Source organism: Anser anser (assembly GCF_964211835.1).
Source record: "Anser anser genome assembly, chromosome: 8".
In the NCBI taxonomy this organism is placed as follows: Eukaryota; Metazoa; Chordata; class Aves; order Anseriformes; family Anatidae; genus Anser; species Anser anser.
The window spans coordinates 9,310,233-9,329,581 of NC_139728.1; the positions used below are offsets into that span (position 1 = coordinate 9,310,233).

Consider the following 19,349-nt stretch of genomic DNA (forward strand, 5'->3'; position numbering starts at 1 on the left):
CCTCCTCTTTTAGAAATACTTTATCTATTTCACACCAAGGTTTCTCTTTTTTTTCCCTTTTTAAAATTTTAATTTGAAAGTAACAGGAAAATAATTTAACTATTTTCACAATGGAGGGTTTTCATAGCCTTGCAATTATGTTCGTTTCATGAGAATTTATCTTCACTGTGAAATCAATCATCACAGTCTCCATTTACTATACATTACCAAGTCACATTTGATTCCTGTCAGAGAATTGTTGACTTCTGCAGTAAATCAAAATGACAGATACTGTTAGTTTCCTTTTGCCTCTATCCCCAAGCCTCCTGACTCAAGATGGTTTTTCCTTCTATGCAGTGAAATGAGGATTTTCCTGGTAACTGTATTTCAGAACTGGAAAGGTTTTCATAAATGGAAAAAATGCAGTGCATAATCCAGGAAACTATTGAAACGTACAGTATCAGAAACATATGGCTGCAGCAAATACCTATGCAGTGAAGGGCTGGGAATGAAAATGAGAACAAGCTGATTAGAGTTCTTCTCCTAAACAGATTTTACTTGAAAATTAAAATATTTTAATTGAACACTAAGAAAGTTTGCACAGTCAAGGAAAAAAACAAACCTATAGATTACGGAAAAAAGAGAATAATCTCCATGCTATTGTCAATCAAGCCAGAGTAGATGATTTTGCCTTTGTTCTTTAATGATCTACATCTTAACTAGTAAAACATTTCCATAGCCAGAACCCTCGGTGGGTAAACTCAGAAAAAGAAAGCTGCTTTCTTTCCCAATTACTAGGTTTTCAAAAGAAACTAGAAACTAAGTTACTACATGAATTTTGGAAAAGCAAACAATATTTAGTCCCCTATATATTCAGAAACGAGATCAATACATCAGCAGAAAATAAAACAATGAGACTCCTTACTTCAACAGATTTTTACCATTTCCATGTTTCAGTTTCCCTAGGAAAGTGGGAAAGGGCACACAAGTCTCCAGCTGAGGGCCGGATCACTTCACTCCAGTTGCAGTATCAGAGAATAACAGAACGGTTTGGGTTGGAAGGGACCTTACAGATCCCTGCTTCTGCTGACAAAAACTATGAATTTAAGAGACAGGGGAAGCAAAGTGATACTAAGCTTCTTTTCACTGGTCTATGCAAGAAGGCAAATCTTGAAAAATATAAAATCATCTGTTTCACAGTAACGGAGGGATTGCCGTTGTAATTAGAACAATAAATGCTTCTTCAAGAACAAATTCTGCCTCCTTTTAAGCTGGAGGACTGTCCTCATCAACAGCCTCTCCCACGGCAGTTATTTTGTCATCTTATCACTGTGCTGTCATGTCTTAACATGCCCATATAGATAGAAGGATGTTTTTAGAGCAGCTTGCAGACGCTTTAAGGTCTGCTCACAGCCCGAACGGGCGGGGTTATTGCAGACATGGCAAACATTTTAGACATCTGACTTTGAAATCCTTGCTGTCCAGTACGTATGAAGATCCGGAGAAAAAGCAAAAGTACAGCTATATAACACACAAAATCCCAATTTTGCCAAGGGAAATGAATGCTTCCCTTGGATTTTCACAGCAGTTCAGCGATTAATATTTAAGATGATGAAAACATTTGAACATTAACCAAACTAAGGAGAAATATCAAGCTATAATTAACAGATTATAACACCAGGACAAAGTTATCTTTCTTGACTGAAGTACGTGCAATAGCAGGATGATTCATGCATATCTATAGTGGAATAGCTTGAATTATATTAATTTCCAGCATCTGAAGATCATATAAGCTTTTTCAAAACATGAAACGTTTTTCCAAGTGTTTTTCTGTGCTCCAGAAATACAAGTGGTCAAGTGTTTGAAATCTTATTCCCAGCAAGTATTTGAGAGACATACTTTCAAAGGGCATTTCTCTGGCAGACAATGTCCACATGTGGGTTAGCTGAGATGTCAGCAGATGTAGGCAAAGCCTTCACGGGGCAGTTCAGAGTGAGACTCACGTTGCGTCCTCATGTTTCTGGAGCCAGCAGAAACTTGACAGCCCAGAAGCCCTGTCCTTTGCTTTTACTTTGCAGGAGGGAGGGGCTTTCTTTGCTTCTGAAAGGACTATTTCTGGCCAGTTCGGGAGCAACAACAGCTGGCTCTGCAGGGAGCCACATCCAGCCCTCATCAACTTGTGCAACATCTGACTGTATTGCCTAGCTTTGGTGACTGGGGGGGGGAGTGGGTGTGAAGGGACTTAGCAGAAGAGGAGAACAATGGCATCGATTCATGTTAGCAATAGAAGTGATTTTACTTATTTTCCTGAAAAAGAATTTCTAGAACTTGCACCTCATCTGCTGAAATGCAATTCCACCAAGCTAGCTGCAAATGTAACTCTTTTCCACAGTAATAAATCAATGAAAATACAAGTCACCGTATTTTCTGTTTGTTTGTTTGCCTGTTCTCATGTTTTCTGGACTTATTTGTGCAGTTATCTGAATTGGCTGTGCCCCCTGAGCAGGCTTCCACAGAGTGCCCAAACCACTTAAATCAGAGGACAGAGCCTGAAAAGAAAGGATGAGTCAAAACACTACAAAGCAAAGATTCTTGTGAATTAGAGAGGCAGAGGAATTTCATTTGTTCTCCATTCAGCTGTATTTAAACCCAAACAAACAATAGAATGACTCTCAAGATTACAGGCAAGCAAGTTTTTCCACTGGAGAAAGTGGAAAGCAATGACACTTTTGTGATTTACACCAGTTAAATCTTGTCACAAGGTACAGAAGTCATGAATGTTTTGGTAAGCCTAGGAGATTGCCAAACAAAACAAGAATAGGATCAGGAGATGATTATTCAGCCATACAGAAAAACTAGATGACTAATCATGGAGCTGTTTCACCCCACGAGTGGCTAGGAGGACACTAACCTTTCATCCCATGATTATGCAACAGCAAGGAAGCAGATAAATCAAAAGTATCATGATCTTTGTTCACTCAACACAGTGGAAATACCAGAACTGCACTCCCAGTTATTAAAATGCTTGGCCAGATGCACCTTTATAGCACTATCTGCAGAACAGCACATTCTCTTACCTCTGCTCTGTGTTAAACAATGCGAAGATATGTTTGCTAGACATGAAGCTCTTTTCAACATCACGCACTTTCAAGTTGTCCAGAGGAAGCATATACTTCTTCTCTTTTTCCTAGGAAAAACAAAACAAAACAAAACAGATTAAACCAACCAATGCTATGTGAGAAGTCTCAAAGAAGCCTGATACCAGCATGCTCCGTTTAGTCAGCAATGCCTTTGGGACATTTATTATAAGGAAATATCCCAAACTGAAATGTCTGGTTATCTCTCATAGACATGTCTGCAACAGAAATGAAACCTCAATTCCAGTTGTTTTTCACTGACCCTATTAAAATGTTTTCTAATAAAAAAATAAAAATAAAAACTCCGTCAGAAATATATATTGACATTTATTCTTCTTCATTCCTCTGATTTCTAAATATAAAAGGTTCAAATTTAACTGAATAGAATTTAATCAATACAGAACACTCATACCAAGTCTGTGTAGCAACTGGAGTAACCCATGATATGAAATTAATCAGGTATCACTTATTTTGTGCTGGCATTTGCTGATCCCAGGGACAATTTTATTTTCACCAGTGGAAAATAAAAAATCATAGAAAAAACAAGGTTTTATATATACTGTACATAAACAAGACTGATCTCCAATCTAACCAGCTCATTTATCCACACAGCAAGAATAATCTATTCACTCTTGCTGTTGTGAACTCCTTTCTCATTTGCGTCACAACTCTAATTTACAGCAGTCTCATCAGTCAAGTTTCAACTTTTCTTAGTGTCTTGCTTCCTGACACTCTAAATTAAGGACTAGAAACACCCTCAAGCTACTTTATGCGGTCAGAACAAAAAAGTGCAATGATTATGACCTGTTCCTGTTGTGTTAGACTTCCTTTAAGTCCTCTCACTGACAGATAAACCACGGCAAAACCCCAAAATAAATCACCAAAGGAAGAAAGCGGAGGATTTTCTCACAGTCCCTTACCTGCCAACATGAAACAAGACTGCCTGGCCTCCATCTAGCCATAGTTAGAACTAGCTATGAAATCTAGCATCCAGAGCACTTGCTGGAGAATTGTGAACAGGCACATTACGTGGTTGACTCAGGTAAGAAACATGCCTGTGATAACACTTTATCGTGCCCTAAGACGGGGCAAAAGGGCCAAGCCTAGCTAGGACTCATTTTTCTCAATACGTATTTCCATGTTGTTTCCAGAAGAAATACACAAAAGTAACTTCCACTGCAAAGAACTGGAAGAAGTTCTAGCTAGACTGAGATGTGTGTGCTGGGAGGGCAGAAGCAATTTAACTTGGCTAAGCTTCAGCAGATTGCAAAACTAAACTAGCTGAGAATGTATCTAAGAGTGAAACTATAAAAATATTATAGTGATGTGTCCAACAATGGCTCACTTTCCTAGACAGCTTTATAACAGAACTCAGTAGAGGGAAAAGCATATTTCAAAGGGCATTCTGGTAAAGCATGGTTCCTACTGTCTTGTTTTGTTAAATACAAAAGTTATGAAATCCAGTGTGGGAGTATTACGTAAAAAGTGTCTGATCTATCTTCAAATTGCCTCTGGCTTAGCCATCCTAGAAAGTATGCCCACAGAAGATCACATATAGTATATTCTGCACTCTCCCATCTACCAAGAATTCCAATGAGGGAGTATAGTTCTAAGGAGTCTAGTTCTGTGCCAGCCTACAGCTGTTTGTCAGAGCTCACGTCTGTATTCTGCTCGCATGGAATATATGCTCTCTGAGCCTTTGAGATCAGCAAACTGAAAGGAGAGGATACTGTCAACTATTCAGTAAGCATTACCACTGAGATAAATAAAACTAAGCAAAGTAAATTAGTAATTTACTAACAAAAAATTAAACAAATAAGTAGTAAAAAAAACTAGATATGGAACTTATAGATAAAATACATACAGATAAAAAATAGGAGACGTGCACTGTCCTCTAACACTGACTTTGATTGATGTGATCTGTTTTGATATTATAAACTTATGTGCTAAATAATACTGGTAGCATTTAAAAGGTAACAACACATTAGCTTTGCTGCCCCAACAAAGTGGCCCAAACTTGAAAAAATATTCTAATACATAAATTGAAAACATATTCACATTTGGATTAAAAGCAAATCATATTTTCCAGTTGAATGCTGGACTACATGGTAAAATAAGATATTTGGTTTTGATTTTAAGCATTTAGGGTAGATAATAAAACACCTTTTGGGCAGAAAATTCTATGTTATTTATGCCATCATAACTAAGAAAACCAGATAAGCTTGATTTTTATTCTTTAAATTGATCTTTCATTATTAGAAAATTTGTTTAGAATCTTTTACTATTCCATTACCAGAAATTTAGAAGCTTCTGCTAAGTGCTTATTCTGACAGACAGGGTTTACTGATAAACCAGGCAACTACAGATGAGTAAAAATAGGAACCAACGAAAAAGCTATACCAAGGATCTGATTGTCTAAATGAAAATTCCAGAAGCAGGAAAGTTTTATAAATGTTTGGTGCCAAACTGTGAGAAAGTGTTTCTTCTGTAGCCACCAGGAAAAAGGAAATGCCTACTGAAGGCTAAGAAGTGGTTGGTATTTATTTACATGGCCTCCTACCCGCATGCTGAGACAGTGCAGTTTCCAAGAAAGGGAAATCACAGGGTGCCTAGGCTTGAAATCCTAACAGAGACTGCGTGTCACATACGAGAGATCAGACCTAAGTATTGCTTAATTCCAGGAGAAAGGTATTACTGCAGCATTCAAGCATGGCAGCAAAACCCAGAGCAACAGTTTTTCCAAACAAAGAGGAAAAAAATCGTATATACACACACACACACACACAGAGCATGAGCTAATTTAACACAAGATGAATGCAACAACATTTCAGCCTTAGCTCAATTAATATCACATTATGGCAGGGCAAAAATTCTCCAGCCAGCACTGTATCTGTGCATGTTTCCCATCCTGAGAAGCTGACAGCGTAAGAAACGGGGAATGTACGAAGCCTGGGAGGAATGGGGCTAGGCGCACTTCTACAAGTGACGACATGCACATAGCTGTGGGTCCAGTTTGTCCCCCTCAGCATTTGTTCTTTTTTATTTATAGACTTTTATTTTTATAAAGGGGCAGAGAACTTAAGCATGACATGAGGGGAAAAATTAAGCATGACATGAAGGGAAAAACCAGCACACGCTGATCTCATGTCCACAGACTTTGCTTTTCTCTTTCCTATGCAGCGTAGAGGAGCAGAGGGAAAAAGTGGGAGGTAGCGTGGCCCATTCCTGTCTCCATGACATGAAAAAAATCCACATAATGCACCTTAGAAAAACAAACCAACCTGCTAGCTGGGGAAGGCCTTCCGACCCTTGAGACGATGTTTCACCACTCGTGAGCGTAAGTAGCACTCACATCCTTAATGGACTAGTTCTCTCCTGCTCTCTGACAGGCAAATAAGCTGCCAGGAACTGACAGCATGATGTAAATATGCCATATTACAACTGCCCCTTCCTTCTGCAGTGTTTAAACGTACTAAAAATAAATACTGCTGAAGTCCAAAATGGCACAAGGGATGCAAAAAATACAAAGGCAGCTCCCTGCCCCCAGCACGGTCCCAGCCAGGACTTCAAATCTAATGAACTTGATTCTGCTTTCAGCCAGAGGCAGAGACAACGTAAAGCTACGTTTTCCCCCTACCGCTGCTTTAGGAGCTTTGTAGGTTCTGTCACAACAGCAGAAGAAGAAACCTTGGACACAACTGCAGCTAGCTGAATTATAAGGGTAACAGAATTCTTCAAGGGAAAGAAATGGTTCAATTACTTCCTCATCTTCCCGTTAGTAAAAAGGGTTTTCTCATTTGTCCCTTCAGGCCAGGGACTGCACAACAGCAGCATGCAGGACAAACTACTCCTCGTTGTATATCCTGAGGACCAGAAGCAGAATTCAGGCACGACAACACAAATATATAATGCTCAGACTGCGAGATATGTCTTAAGTGAACGTTGACCTAATGGCACTGTCACTTATGTCACTGGGAATTAAGGCAATTTGCTGACCACTTTTAAATAAGTTTTAGAACGCCAGTTTCCAGTCTAGGGGTCACGACACCAACCCAAACCGAACTGTCTGCACAAATTGTGGGGGCTCCAAGTCCAAAGCAATCAAGCTCCCAACTGGAAGTGCAGACCACGCTAGAAAAGCTTGGCAAAGGCTGTTTTACAGCGGGGTTTTATTCTGTACGTCGTTTGTATTGACGGAACAGCTATCAAGACACTAACAGCAAATGAAGGTATCCACGAAACACCTCTGTCAAAAGTATTGGGCATTGTGAGGCAAAATAGCGAACTACTTCAAAATCATGAGGTGAGGAAGGACAGTTTTGAATTAAAGCTTAGGAGCAGCAGGCAGAAGGCTGACATTTCTGCCTCTGAACTAGATTTCCCCACCAGCACCCTACAGCTCCCAGCATCTGGACCCCCTCAGTAACTCGGGCCTAGCGCTGACCTGAGCTGCCAGACCTCGTCTTTGTGGGCAGCCGCTGACGGCAGAGCACCATTAAGGTATCCTGCCATCAGGGTGCTAAAACACGGAGGTAGAACTTGAAAGCCAAGCTTGGCAAAGACATTAAGCAGCACAGGCACAAAGTAAGACCAAAACGAAGATGTTCTGTAGTGCTGTACTCTTTTGGATGGCTGGATCGTTATCCCCATTTTAGAGACAGACACAAGAAGTAGTGGCTCGTGAACCTGCTGAGCCAGAATGATCTATATTAAAGAAAGAAGAGAAAAAAAGTGCCAAGAAATGCTGGTGGGGTGTGCTAGAAATATGCCTGCTTACTCTTGAAGAGAAAAGGCTCAGACCTATTTACATCCAGGAGCTGCCTTCACTGCCAGTGCAGAATAACCCACTCTGTGGCATCTGATGGAAATGCAAACTCTTAGAACATTTCATAGCAACTTTTATAGTATTTAAATCAATAACCAAGAGTTAACCATATTCTAACTTTAAATACACCCAAGAGCATTTTACTGAGTTTCTATTTCGGTTTATTTTTCTCTCTGTTTAGAAAGCCACACAGCATCTTCACAATGGTCTTTGCTTTACCACACTTGGCTCTAAAGCTGAAAAATGAAGCATAAGATACTTTCATATTACTCCAAACTTTTGTAGAAAAACAAGGCAAGTCATTTAGTTACAGACAACTTAGCGGAATTCAGGCCTGAACATACTCCTGGGTACAGCTGTAGAAAACATAACTCTAAATTGTCTATAACATGCCGAAGGAGCTGCTTTGACAGAAAAACAACGCGTATGTAAACATTCTAACATTTTTACAGAAAGCATAGCAAAAGAATACTTAATAAATTGCAGATGACGAGACTGTGTTCCTTCCACCTATGTACCTCTCCCTCCCGCCTTCTGCCATCAGCTCCTACGTGGTTTTAGCTGTCGATGATAAAGCATTGAAACCAAACACTTCTTCGAGACTTTTTCTTTGCCCGCTGAAACCAGATCATCTTTGACCACCATGCAGATCCTCTATTCCAAGAAAGAACCACATACCTAACAGTGTTTTCAGCAGAGACAGCTGATGTCTGTCAACTAAAAGGATGTTGTTTTAAAAGTTTCCTATTGCAGTTGCTGAGTTTGCCACAACAGATCCTAATTCTTCAATGAAGTCAGCCACCCAGGCATCAAGAAGCACTCACACACATACAAATGACTCCCAAAGTGCTCAAGTTAAAGTTTTCGGGCAAAAACTTTAGGCAAAAGAAAAAAATAGTTTGAGTATCTCACTCCCTGAGACTCCTCCACAGGCAGGGGGACGACGCCTCCGTGACGCACCTCCGTTCCCCTGCCTGCTCTCCCATCAGCACGCGGGTGGGAACTCTGTACCTGCGCTGCATCACCATGGGTGTACATTATGAAGGAAGCAGTTTTTATTACATGTACCTACATTGACAGGAAAAATCGCATATGACATTAGAAAACTGTCACATGTAGATATATATATAATTAAATATCAGCCATGACACAGAACCACCATTACGCAACATTTAACAGAAACAATCCTAGGAAAATGCTGGAGAATAAAATGAGAGCTGCCGACTGAGAATCTCAACACAAAAATGTGACAAAGGCTTAGGATGGTAACCCAGCCTGCTAAGAGAAAGAAGCAGAAATACCAAATCTTACGTTCCCTCAATGTTACAAGACTTTATCCTCTACCATGTCAGAGAAGTGTCCCCTATACAAAACAAAGCTGAAGATGGCAAACCGAAAACTGCAGCTAAATAAGGGAGATCTGATGATAGAATCAAGTGATTTCAAGTTTGAGCTGGTCTTCTTGATGGAAGCTGGTACTTTTGATTTTACAGCAATCTTTCCTAAATTCTTCTTTACACGTCCACTTATTTTTCCCAATCTTCTGGTACCTTCTCCTACAAGATGTTATTAAAAATTTAAGAGACGTGTTACATCTCTGGTGTTCCCCCTAAATTCAGCTATGGGATTACACCTGACGCTAAAGTGTACTCCGTTCTCTGGTGTTGGCATTCATTTTACAGTATGGCATTCATTTCCCACAATGTGTTTTTCTTAATAACAAGCTGTATTGTATTTGTTTCTGCCACTTTATTTCTGCCCAAACATTCAGGAATAGAACCATAAAACTTCAAAACTCTGTATTTGAAATATTTCGTCCTTTCAAGAAATGGTCACTGCTGTCATTCTTAAAAGGCATTTACTGCTACTTTTCAAGACTTCACAGGACTGCCTTTCAGTTATCTCTTAATACCACGTTTCTCAGTCTTGGGTTTTACCTTACCTTGCCTCGTTTCTCACTAGCTGTAGAGGGCACAGCTAGATGTAACTATGCTGATGTTGAATGGCAGAAGGGGAAATATACAGCCCATTCCTCACTGTGCAGCACAAAGCAGGCATCAGGCTGACTATGCCTCCACCTCTCTCTGCCAAACTCTCTCTCAATAGTTACCCAAGCTTTAATTTGAACCAACAATGCCGTAAGATGTTTGCACGAATGGTGTTCAATAGCATATGAAACCTCTGTGAAACTTTTACCAACAGAAGATCACAACAGCATCAAGACAATTGCAAGACATGGGTGAGAAGCCAGAACACCTTCTGGGTGATAAGAATTAGGATCCTGCTTCCTCTGCCTCCCCAACCCTTTTCATGCTGACCTGACCTTGCCTGCAGGCTGAGGACCTCGCTGCCCCTGAGGGACTGCACGCCACAGCATAGGCGGCAGTGCAGGATGATGCTGTAGCCCTTCCTCCAGCCCAGCCAGCCCGCTGGCATGGCACAACCACCCACCCGGCAGCCTAATTCCCTGCTCCAGGGCTCTTCTGCCATTCCTCTCACTCCTCTGCCTCAGCTCTATGGCAGGTAACTGTGAATCCCATTGTGTTGATTCAGACCTTGAATGGTTGGATCCAAAATAAAAAACGCCAGATAGTTCACTGGTACTCCCTGTGCCTTTCCATAATCAGGGCATCGAACAGAAGTGTAATAGTTTCTGGGATGTAGAACAACATGATTTAAGATTGCCCCTTTTCAAAAGAGGTTTTTATCATCACAGGTAGAAGGGCTGGGCTTTCCCTGTTCTGTGCTGGGGGATGTGCTCTCAGTGGAAGGATCAATCTGAGAAAGGGCCTGATGGAGAGGAAATCTCTGTTCAGCTCCTATTAGTTAGAATCTTGAAAGGTCATTTTGAATTTGGGAAATCTTGTCTGGGAAAGAAGCCAGCAATTCCTCTGCACTGAAGTGGTGCTGGCATTTAAAATTGAGAGAAAGCCCCGACTGATGAACCAGTTAACAGTCTGGAAAAATTCTGCTTGGATGCATCTAGTGGCTGCTCTGAAGGAAGGCAGGGGGGTGGAAGTATATTTTGACCTTTTTATCCCTTGTAATGAAGCCTGCTTATGACAGCTTGTTTTTCTCTGCTGGTGCTCAAGTTCGTATTTTTCACTCTTCACCTACTGCGGATCATCCATCAATCACCGTGGTTTGTGGGAGCCATAGCACAGGATGGAGGGCCTTAGTGCTGCATGTCTGTGCTGGCAGAAGGCACAGTGACACTGACATACCAGTGCCTGTGGGATCTAACTTCTCTGTTGCGTAAGGCTTTCCATTCATATAGTTTAAAACTTTGCTTATTTGTCAGTACGTCTTTTTTTCCTTATAGAGAAAACGTAATTCCTGAAACCTATTCTCGTTGAATAGGTGCGCAGCTCATATTTCAGTTTTGAAGTTTTTCTTGCATTAGGAATACTAGGTTAACACTGAAATAAAATAAAAAAAACACGCAAGTTTAACTGTATTTTCAGCTTCTTCAACTCACTCAACCTGCACATAAAAAGAGAGACCCTCATTTATAAGCCTCCTGAAATTCCCTTGTAGGTATATGAGAAAGATACACCTTTGCTATAGTACCCTTTTTTTTTTTTTTTTTCCTGCTGGAAAGCCATTTCTTAAAACTACTTCAAGCCTTTGAATGCATTTCAGTTTCTATAAAATAAATCCTAGAAAACCTCAAACTCGGGAAATCAACATACACTTTTTTTGGGTACTAAAAGAAATATCAGAGAGAGAAACTGTTTCCAGATCCTTTGTGTGTTTGCGCGTGCACACACAGAGGCATGTGTGCATGCATGTGTGAAAAAAAGAATCCCTCTAAATCAAATGATAAATAAGCAATTACATAATTATGCAAAAAAAAAATTAAGCAGGATTTTCCTGAGGCAACACATCTGTCTCTGCAAGACTCCTGAAGATGCAACAAAATACACAGCCACAAATTAGTTCATGGTATTTGTGCTGCCCTACTTGCTTGTTATCATTAAAAGCTTTCAGACAGTAATCAATTTCACTGTGGTGGAGATTACTGCAAAATGCATTAAGAAGTTCACGCCTGTGGCAATGGTCACTGAAAATATTTTGGAAAGCATCCCAGAAGTATAAGACTTTTTCCAGACATCCGAGAGAAACTCTGGTATGACAGAGCTTCTGGTGTCAAGTCTTCTCCCCCCCACCCCTCCTCTTTCTATTTTTTTCCTTTTTATTTTCTTTTTTCTTTCTTTTTAATAGCAGCATTTTTGAAAGCTACATTTCAGCTTCCCCTCCCCCCCCCTTTTCTTAAAGGCAAACCAGGATACTTGGGTCACAGAAAACATTAACTCCTGAGACAACTGTCTGAAGTTATCTCATTCTTTGCACTACGTAGTATGTATAAACATACACTGGCTTCTTAATTTCATCAAAGAAACTGTTGAATTATAACAAAAGAGTAAGGAGACCATATGCTTACTCCTTCATGAAAATATATATATTTTTTGGTAAAATGGGTAACTCTGGGGATGCTTCTTTATTAAATAAAAAAAATAATAATTGAACACTCCATAATCATCTATCACTTTTCCCTTATATCAAGAACATTACCTTCAAATGCTAAGTGACATATGCCATCAAAACATCAAGAGAGTTGGTTTTGAAATGCGTTTCAGAATTTGACTAAAACTATCCTAAAATAATTATGGTGATGTGCAGGAAAATCTGCAACCCTCTGTCCTTTGAAATTAATGGTTATTAGACTGAAGCCTCCTTGGAAACACTCATCAGGAAGACTGTTTCCATGGAAGTATCCCTGATGGAAACACTCCTGAAATTCACAGCCAAATTGTTCCTCAAACTGACCTTAACTTGTCTCAGAAGTGTGTCCTGGGATAGTTACAGTCTTTTCTCAATGCACATCATCTGTCCCAGCAGGGACTTGAATGCGAGTGGGGAATGCAGACTTCACCACAGCAAACACTGAACAATAACGCAGCTCTGAAAAAGGAACCTGACAAGGATGAGTATGGGAACACAGAAAAAAAAGTTGGTCGAACATCCAAGATATCATGAAACTATTATATCTGAAGAACAATCAAGAGCTAGAGGAAAACAGCAAAAGCAGCAACGCCAAAGCATTCTTTAAAGCTACTGTCATTAAAAAACAAACAAACAACAACAAAAAAACCACATGACTGGAAGGTGCTAGGCACCATGTTACAGCCTATTACTAACTTATAGCAGGAGGATATGTGTGTGGAAGGAAGCGTCTGTAGTAGAGCTGCACATACACAGTGGTTTTGAATCTGCAGATGCTGCATATTAAATGGGAATGCCCAAGGGCTGCTCACCCACAAGCTCTCTCCTGATAACAGCATGCTGTTTCCATACATGTAATTGTGCGCAATAAAGGAAACAACACATTGCTAGCTGTTTTGTGTTGCTTGGCTGACCACTTGCAGTAGAATACAGAAAAGAGGTCCTGCTGCGGTATCACTCTAAAAGGCAAGTGCATCAAGCACACAACACCTTAACAACACATAACAGGAATGTAGGCACAAATTCTACTGCATTGGCCACATGTTCCCTTTACATACCATGGAAGATGGTGAATTCAGACAGAGGTGGTCAGCGGGAGGTACCACAGCTTGGGAAAGCCTAAAGCAGCACTTCTGGAAGGAAGGAGACTTCCTCAAACAGAAATAGCCACAACTGCTCAGCTGTCATCACTGCCCTTCCATGTGACTGCAGAACTCATCTACTGACAGACATCTTTGTCAATTCCATACGTGCTCACCTTTGTACCCTTGCTGAAACAGAGTGACAAGATAATGCTGAAACATCAGAAGTGAGAACTGCCAAACACTTGGCACCGAAAGCAATTCCCCCGCAGGCCCAGCTACGCAGTCCTGAGCAGATATTGCTGATGTCTGACAGCAGACTATCCAAAGCAGCACTTTGCAGCTAGCTAGAACAGGGCGCATAGCTAGGAAATAGGTTAGTGAAACATGTTAAGGTTAAACCCGAATCAAATTTTCAGTCCTCTGGCATCAGTTTCACTTCACTGGAGGCGATGGCTACAGCCTTCTGCTAAGAGACCAAGCGCGTGCTGCCGCAGCCCAGGGCTGCGAGCAGAGGGGGACTGCTGCTGCGCAGTGCGAGAGGCACCGAGGAAAGCAGGGTGCTGAAGTCAGGAGGCAACATCCGTGCCACTTCTGGCTGCCAGAGCAATTTCCACCCAAGCAGCCCCAAAAGCTCAGTCAACCAGAGACTCCATTGTCATTGCTGTGAGCAATGAGCACAGAAAGTGGGAGATGCAAGTATATCTCGGCCTATCAGCAGCTGGAAGAAGAAGGAATTTCCCTTGCTTCTGAATGGTGGGTGAGGTCTTCACTCTCTGCCAGAGTAACACTCTTCAGTTGCATTCTTTCAACATCTTAAAATTCACCCTTACCAATGATTAAAATTATTTTTAACCATTTTTCTAATTTTCTGTCTTGTCTAATCCAAACCAACACCAAACCTTTTCATTTCTTGCTATGACATTTTAAAACATGTCATTTCTCCTCTGCATAAAACAACAAGATCTTTAGAAAATTCCAGTTACCCCTTGCCTGGATTTCTATAATCAAACATTACTCTGAATCATACCTAACATTCTCCTTTATTCCATGCTGTTTGCTTAGGGAGGAAAAAAGAAATGGAATATACCAGCATGCAGACTAGGAGTTCTGTTAAGATGATAAACACCTGCATTCACTTCATCATCTCTGTCAGGATACTGTCAGCTGGGACTCCCCAAGAACACACTTAGGGAACAAGCCTTTTCCTAAGGAAAAAAACAAATCTAAACAATAATCGAAATAGCTGTAAGAACAGTCTTCAAACTAAAATTTTGTAAATGGCAGCTATTGTTGTAGTGATTTTAAGAAAACAAGATTTTAAAGAGACAATAAAAAAAGACGTCAATTTTTGCTCCAGTAAAACTGTCTATACATGCTCAACATCTGCTGTCTCAAAGAACCTATGAAATTTGCAATGTCTTCGGAAGTCTCCAGGAGTTTCAGAACAATAGGTAAACAAGGTCAATGCAAGAGGTAACGACATCAGTGCAAACACAGAAAAGACAACAAAAATGGTGCACTGAAATCTGAAAGTTGAAACAAGCCTACAAGAACAACGAATTCTTATAGTATACAGTCAGATTGCAGACAGGACAGATAACACTTCTGCTTCTCCAGAAGGAGGAGAAATATTTATTTGGAGACATAGCACTTCCTCAAGAATGTAGGTCTTCTTCAATGCTGACAGAGAACATTGTAAACCATCAATACACTGGCCTTAAACTCACAGGACACTTTTATATTTGTAAAGAACCACTCCAAAGCACATACACTAATTCTACATAACACTGACATACAGCGCTGAATTCCCAGACAGTCAGTCAAAGTTCTGGGCTGGAAACCAAATTCCATGATTTTTTTTTTTCTTTAAACACTATGTCAAAACACTGCTATTACTTGTTACTTGTGCTTTGAAAGATATACTCCATTACTCCTTAACGTCCTTAGCTTTTACAGATACTGCAACCAACAAGGAACTGCTGCTGGAAAAAATATATTACAGCCCTTTTCTAACACTGACATACTGAGATTAGTTCAACATGAAGGAAGCATGGCAGCAGCAAGAGAAAAATTAAAAAGAAGATAACTGCTTTACAAATATCGGTACAAACTTAAATTTCAGTATGGAATACGTAAGTGAAGCAAACTATCAAGTACTAACCCCACAAGTTTATACTTTTCTAGATGTAAATGAATTCTTCAGCTCATTTTGATAACTAAATTCATACTACCAAGTCTTACTGGTGTAAATCATCTTATTAGCGGTCAATGAACCGATTTCAGATGCTGACTCTTAATATCAACAGAGATCATCTTTTAATGTGTTCTAATGTAATAAAAAACAACATTTAAGACAAACATTTTTTCATTCATTTTGTCTTCCAGACACTCAAAGATACAAAGCAAAGAGGACAGCTTGTTGCAAAGCTGTCCATGCAACAAAATTAAAAAAAAAAAAAAAAAAAGTATTTCAGTAACTATACCACCACCCAAAAGCCTCAAAAACATTGCAATAAAACATAAATGAAATGTTCATTAAAAATATTCCAAGTCTTTCTAGGAGTTATTTAAACATCCTATTAAGCAACGTGATTTTCTGTAATCCATTTTTAAGTTTACATTACCCAAATTTAATGTATATTTTAGTTATTTTCTCAATTCATTCATTTTGCTGAAATAACATTCTATTCCCCTTTGAGAATATTCCTAAGGTTATAAAAACTAAATTGTCTAGCAGTTTAAATTTATTTTAAATGTCTAATAATATATTACACTAAAACAGTTTGAAATAATGAGGGCTTTAGACTAACAAATTACCAAACTGTATGCTGACTGGTAATTCATGGAAAAAAGTACCTGACAATAGACATAAGGCTAAACGCACAGATTTGAATAAAATGCATTACAGAACTATTGCCATTACTCAAAAGAAAAAAGAAATACCTGTCAAAAACCAGGCAGTATAAACGTGGAAATTTTACAGTTAAAAGAAGTTCACATTCCCTAATGGAAAGAGAATACCTCAAATACATTTCAATATGCCCTGAAATTGCACTTTCAGACATGGGAAGGGGGAACCTAATTCAGACAGGGGAAAAACACACTTTAGTGTAAGAATACAAACCTAAGATTTAAAAAATTAATTAACCTGGCAGAGTCTTCACAGGTGAACCCAAATTCCTCTTGCTTTCATTTCTATTTCTGCACTCACCTCCCTCATCTACTGCTAAGCACGTTTGGTGCCAGAGGTGGAAGACTACTGAAGTGCAAAGGATGCTTCTGTCACAGATTGTACGTGGACAAAGACCGCTACATCCAGGGACTTTCTGCAGAGAAAGTCTCTGCACTGGGACTGTAACTGTGTGTTGCAGTCCTCTTGCAAAACAGAGCTCACTTCCTTCTCCAAGGTAAGTGAAGATGGGAACGCAGTGGCCTCTGATATATTCAGAAGGCACAAACAAAATCCCAGACCCTGTCTGGGACACGAGACCATATAGAAGAGAATTCCACTTCATGGAATTTTTCTTTTACTTGCTGGAAAGGAGGAAAAAAATATATAACAAGCATATATAACAAGCCACTGAATCAAGAATAATTGTACTCTAATTCCCATTGTACTCGAAGTTCCCTGAACTTAAACAATGCAAGTAAAAAGATCTGCATTATTCCATTATTAGGATTGTTTAGCACAAAAACTGACTGAAGCTGACCTTCATGAAGAACACATTTCTAATTAAAATGAATTAGCCTATAAAGTCTCGACTTACCCCACAGTCTAAGAAAATTCTCACTGCCCCCACAAACACATGCACCCCTACAGAAACAGGGTTGCTTAAAAAGAAGTTAAATTACAGAATTACAACTCTTGTCCTCTACTTATCCAGAACCTAAAAGGGAGGCAGGGGTGTGGGGAAGAAGAATATAGTGAGGACAGCTTTAAAGCAGTTCAAATAGTCTCAAAGATGAAAATAAGAATGTAGGAAGACCTACTGATAAGTTTTGCAAGTGGTGACCAGGATAAAAGACTGTAGCGGAGGGAATAAAATTAGGAAACTTATAGAAGAAACTGCCACATAGGTATCTAAAATATTTGTGGACTGACCTACTGGTAGCACGCAAAATAGATGGAAGAATCTAGAAGTTTTCAATACAAAATCAAACTTATGACTTCATTCATGTAACAAAGACCTAGTGGGATAATTCACATAATCTAGAAGGTCGACATATCTTTATATTTTTGTTTAGGCAGTCAGACAGAAAATACCTGGGAAAGTCAGGGAATCAAGGAATTAAGAACAAATGTATTGGTGTGGGGTTTACATCAAAACACAGGGATAGATGTTCTGAAAGTCCCTGCGGGCATCTAAGGAACAAGAAGTGTGCATCACTATCATCTGGACTTTCAGCCATCACTACAATGACTTACAGTATGGGACTTGATGATAAAAAGGTATCTTAAAAGAGAGATCAAGGAAAAAGCTGACCCACTGCCTGGTTGAGTTGAAAACCTACTGACAGACCATGTTGAGAAACCTCCAATATTCATTCCTTCACATTAACCTTCAATACAAAGCTTAAGAAACAATAAAAATAATTGAGGTTAGATATTAGGAAAAGAAATAAGCTAAAGAAAATGAAGCACTAATATAAACTAAGTTCACCACCCCCCACTCACACACTATTCTTTCAGCGCTCTCAAGTGCCTCTGTTTTGAATCAACAGTTTAAAGACATAAGAGGAAAAACTGTAACTGATGTGCAAACCTCTTATCTAAATTACATGAAATGAACAGAAGAGCAAATCAGAGTTAAAAAGCACAAGGGTTCATTGAAACTAAGCCTGCTCTTACTCTATTTACACTGCAGCTAGCATCTTTGCTCTACAAGACAATATGTAATCCTTCATTGAAAACACAGCCAAAGCCAGAGATTCACAAATGTTTTTCTTTTTTAAGCACATTCTCTTCTCTCTGCTCTACCCCAGTGCAGACAAATTTGCTTACTCCAGGTCTGCATCCCCTAGCTCCTTCTCTGCAGAACTGCCTTTCGAAAGTCCCAGCTCCCACGCTGCGCTCACCAGGAAGGTGCTGGGAGCAACGTGTTGGCTGCAGCAGAGCAGAGGTGCCGGAGACGGAGGTAAGGGCTCCAATTGCAGAACTAGAGAATTTGATTTACCTACTCGTTGGTGCATGTCTGAAAGGCTAGCCATGCTTATCTAGCACGGGGACTGCCAGTCTGCACAACAAGCTGCCAGTCCAAACTAAACCCAGGGGAGTGGGGCACCTGCTCTCCCGCACGCAACGGCAAGACCAGCTGAGCAAGAGCCTCAATGCACAGAGGCACCTCCATGGTCCAGAGGGTAGGTCAACATCTGGTTCTGCTCCAAGAACCAAGGGATCAAGACTCTGGGAAATACTGCAACATGCATTCCTTTATCCCCTTCTGGCTGGGTCCCAGCCTAGCCCAGGAGTCATCTTTTCCACTTGGTAGAGTAGGGTGTTGTCCTGTTATCTCAGTAGCCAATAATTTACAGAAAAGCATTATTTCGTGCATCTTACATGAAAGCTATAGGAACATATGCACTGTGCACAGTGAAGAAGCTCCTAGAGAACATAAAATTCAAAATGTCACATAACTTGTGCCAATAAAGCGTTCTTATCCCCAAATTAAGATCGCTATATAAACTGTCCCTAAACTGTTGAGATAAATCTTTTCATGAGCAAGGAGAAACACAGCTATAAATGTCTCAAGTCCTTGCTCACATTTTGACCTCAAATGCCTAAAGGCACTTGTTCTGCTCCCACAGTCTGGAATGCCC

At 40.0% G+C, this 19,349-nt stretch overlaps 1 protein-coding gene across 8 annotated transcripts in view; it reads right to left on the reverse strand.

Annotated features, from left to right (window-relative positions):
- DNM3 (dynamin 3) overlaps nucleotides 1–19,349 on the reverse strand; it is a 197,608-nt gene that overhangs the window by 81,624 nt on the left and 96,635 nt on the right. For all 8 annotated transcript variants that reach the window (XR_014587808.1, XR_014587809.1, XR_014587810.1 and 5 more), the window contains one exon: nucleotides 3,057–3,166. Coding sequence is in view for 5 of the 8 variants with exons in the window: in XM_083847695.1 (XP_083703821.1) it covers nucleotides 3,057–3,166 (110 nt within the window). In the remaining 3 variants the exon portion in view is untranslated. The remainder of the gene's footprint in view (nucleotides 1–3,056; nucleotides 3,167–19,349) is intronic.